A 3,610-nucleotide genomic window follows, 5' to 3' on the forward strand; every position below is an offset into this window, starting at 1 on the left:
GTATTTTTGTTACTTTCATAATTCGTTTAAAAGTAAAACTCCCTTCTTCTTCCGCCCCCCGGAGTCTTTAACTCAGCACATCAAGCACACTGCTCAGTTCTGGAAAAGCCTGTCTTAGAGTCCTGCTTATGCATGCCGCTGCTTTAAAACCGCTCAGCTGCCTCTTCGGCACCGGCCTCCCACGGCAGGCAGGCAGGGCGTGGGGCTGCCGGCTCGATTGCTCATGACTAGTGTCATATGACACGTTAAAGATGGCTGAAGGGGAGAGTTGCACCGCATCTGCCGCGGAAATAAAAGAAGACTTTGAGATTATTGACAAAAAACAGATTCCTAATGCGGCTGAGTTGAAAAACGAGGAAAAAGAGAAAACGGAAGAAGCGAGGTGGTCTGCTCCCATCTTGTCGCTGGCCAAGAAGGCCTCGGAAAACTTAGCGCTGAGCTATGGCAACGCTCTGAAGTCTGCATCTTTGGTAGGATTCATATCCAAACCAGTCAGCAATGACAGCACAGCAAAAACAAGTATGGTTATGCTTATTTAGTAAACTTGCTTTTATGGTGCGCAAATAAGTTTGCTCCCGTAAGTGCTGTTGATTAGTGTCCGTGATGCATGGTTATTACTTTGAATTTATTTTTTAAAACCTGATGCTGCAGTTTTTTATTTAAGCAAAATTATACAAACAACACAGATGCGGAACAAAATTTATTGCAATCAGGAGATTCCTAAACTCTTAATATATTTGGGAAAACTGACTTTAGTCTTATGCAGTAAGCTTTTATTTGATTCCTTTTCTCCCTCTCCCTTAAAGTTCACCTCAGCAGCAGCCTGACTGCACTCGTAAGTGATCTAGTCAATTCGTTATCCTTCCTAGGTGTGCTGGTTCGGAGAAGGAACTATACTGTGCTTCTCGTATAGCTTTAATGTCAGAAAGTGGGCAAGTGAGCCAAGATGCAGATTTATTATAAATTACTTCTTAACTGCGCTAAAAATGCCTTCTATTTAACCACAGCTTGCTTTACTAAACATCTGTATTCATGGGTATAGCAACCATACAGATTTATACAACAGGTCTCTTAAAACTGAATTAAAAGGGCTTTAGTTGAATTCATATGGAAATTAAACCTCAGTGATATTCATAACATGAAGACAAAAACATTCAAATGTAGCAGTAATTGGGCCTAGAGCCTTGTACTCCAGGGTCTCAGACTAGTACTTAATGCTTTTGGAGCAACAGAGCTGAGTTTTGCTAACTGATGCTGACCTTTTTGTTTTTAATGATATTAAGTATTCAAGCTGGAGTTTTGTGGGGATTAATTGTGACTGCATGGTGAAATAAGTTACTGCTGATGGACTTTTTTATTTTTTGTGAAAATTCCTCAGTGTTGCATAGTCAGAGTTAAGATTAATTCTGTCCTGAAAAAAAACTAGATTCTTGTCTTTCTCTGCATCTCTAAGTCTCACACCAAACTTTTCACATATTTGTTTCCTGGATGCCCATCTTGAGTACCTGGGATCTAACCTGAGGAGGGGCAGAATATCCCATTTTCTTCAGTTGCATTTGGAATAATGCTGTGAATAGATGCAATTCAAAACAACATACAGCATTTGGCAGGGGGTGGGGAATAAAATGTTCTCTTGCCTGAAATGGAGCCCCCACACTTAATGGAACTTTTACCATAACCTTTCAGCTCCTTATCTGTAAAATAAGGGAATACAACACCACCTCCCCAAATTTTTCGAAGTATTCAGATAATATGTTGATCAGTTTTGTGGAAAATTCCATAAGAAAAATCTGTTCATAACTTAGATACGAAATGTGAACTGGCACTAAATCACCTGTTCTGCCTATTCTGCCTATTCATTATTACCTTTGACCAAGAACTATAAATTCAATTTAAAGCAGGTATTTTTAAAAAATAAGCTGAGGCCTGGAAGACCACTTGTGGAAAACTAGCAACTTGTTCCCTGCTGCCATCTTTTTCCAGAGATTTTATAACCTCCACCTGCTACTTCAGATCTGTTGATCACACGTAAACTGTGCTGCATGCTATGCAGTCAGTTGGACATACAGAAAGGCACATCATAAAACCAGTGCTGCTACTGAAGAAACTATGTCCTGCCTTGCAGAGAAGGCCGGGAACTACAACTCTAAAGAATACAAATCAAGAAAGACTTGCAGTTGTAAAGACCAAGAAATGGAGAACTGTTAGCTTTTCTTCCTGCTTCAGTGTTTTCTGACTTCAAAGCATACTGAATAATTACAGTAAGCAAGGCATGGGGCTTCAAAAAGATGTTAAAACAAACCTGTTGAATGAGATTCTAGACTGTGTGACTGCATTCTTAAAGACTGCAGCATAATGTCTCTCATCTTTTGCACTTAGGTAACCCAATTCCTAATCTTTGAGGCTAGGCTTTGGTAATGTGTCTAATATCTGCCTATTTTGCATATACCAACTTGTTCACAGTTTTGCAAAAGATGTACTTGACTGTGTAAATTTGCAACAGTCTAAAAAATATTGTTCAAGTAATTAGTTAACTTAATACAAACCCTTATTAAGACACTGTTTGTGTTCATAAAGAACACTTCATTCACAGGTTTTGTTTTGTTGGAGTTTTTTTTAAGTCTTGTGGATAATACGTGTACCTTGAGCAAGGCTTACAAGCAAAATATTCCTGATAAAGTAAAAATTCAAATTCAGGAAACCATCAAAAGAAGTTGTTGTTGTTACTGAAACACCGCAATACCCGAAGAAAGTCACTGACTTTGTGTTTCTGCAGTCAGGTTTTTTTCTGTTCCTGATGCATACCTGACAATATTGACATCAAAATGTTACAGCCCTTTTAGTCCTCAGTCTCATCTCAAGGCATTATATGCAATTTTGAGGCATCCACTATGTTGACTATAGTCATTGATACAATAGGCTACTGAGAAGACAGGACTTGGTGTGCTTTGTGATTATCAAGATCAGTTTGATCAGAATGACTCTTTTCACTCTTCTGATAAGAGTTTTGCTCGGTTTTAATCCTAAATTAAGATTATGTGCACAAAAAGGTAGGTAATAATGAGTACCGAAAGAGATTTTTGCACAGTGTTAACAATCTTGCACGTGACTTACACAGGGGCTCTGCCTGTTAAGACTTGGGTCTAATGCAACTGCTATTTCTGCAAGGGAGTATGACCATGTTTGATCCACAGGTGACAGCAGGATTCTACTGCAACAGCGTTGGCTCAAAAGATCATTTAGGCGGCCACTGGTCTGCGGTTCGCAGCTTCTGTCAGAACCTGTTGTTGACCGAAGGAAAAGCGGTAGCTGGCAGCCTGTTTTTGTCTCGCCCGCCTTCAGGTTTAAGGGAGGACAGCCTGTCCTGCCTTGGCGGGGAGAAGCAGCAATACCCGCCTGAGGGGGGGGAGAGGCGCTGACGAAGTGCGCTCGGCCCCCCGCTCGCTGCCCGCGCCACGCACCACAGACTCTTTCTAAAATGGCGCCTGGCGCTGCCCGCCCTCGCGAGGCTCGGTCTCGCGAGAGTTGCCTGGCGGGGGGGGTAGTAGTGCGTGTGCTGTTGCCGTGGTAACGCGGGCGGGGAGGGGTCGCCTCAGCCCGCGGTGGGGGG

General features: G+C 41.8%; 1 protein-coding gene across 2 annotated transcripts in view; it reads left to right on the top strand.

The window, feature by feature from the left end:
* The first annotated feature begins 237 nt into the window (after window positions 1-237).
* Window positions 238-3,610, top strand: part of RUFY1 (RUN and FYVE domain containing 1) — a 16,162-nt gene continuing 12,789 nt past the window's right edge. The window contains exon 1 of one of the 2 annotated variants that reach the window (XM_010578901.1): window positions 238-519. In XM_010578901.1, the coding sequence (XP_010577203.1) occupies window positions 252-519 (268 nt within the window). In that variant the 5' untranslated portion in view covers window positions 238-251. The remainder of the gene's footprint in view (window positions 520-3,610) is intronic. The other variant, XM_010578902.1, reaches the window with a different exon arrangement.

Source organism: Haliaeetus leucocephalus, unplaced genomic scaffold, assembly GCF_000737465.1.
Source record: "Haliaeetus leucocephalus isolate CR32 unplaced genomic scaffold, Haliaeetus_leucocephalus-4.0 Scaffold656, whole genome shotgun sequence".
NCBI classification, from domain to species: Eukaryota; Metazoa; Chordata; class Aves; order Accipitriformes; family Accipitridae; genus Haliaeetus; species Haliaeetus leucocephalus.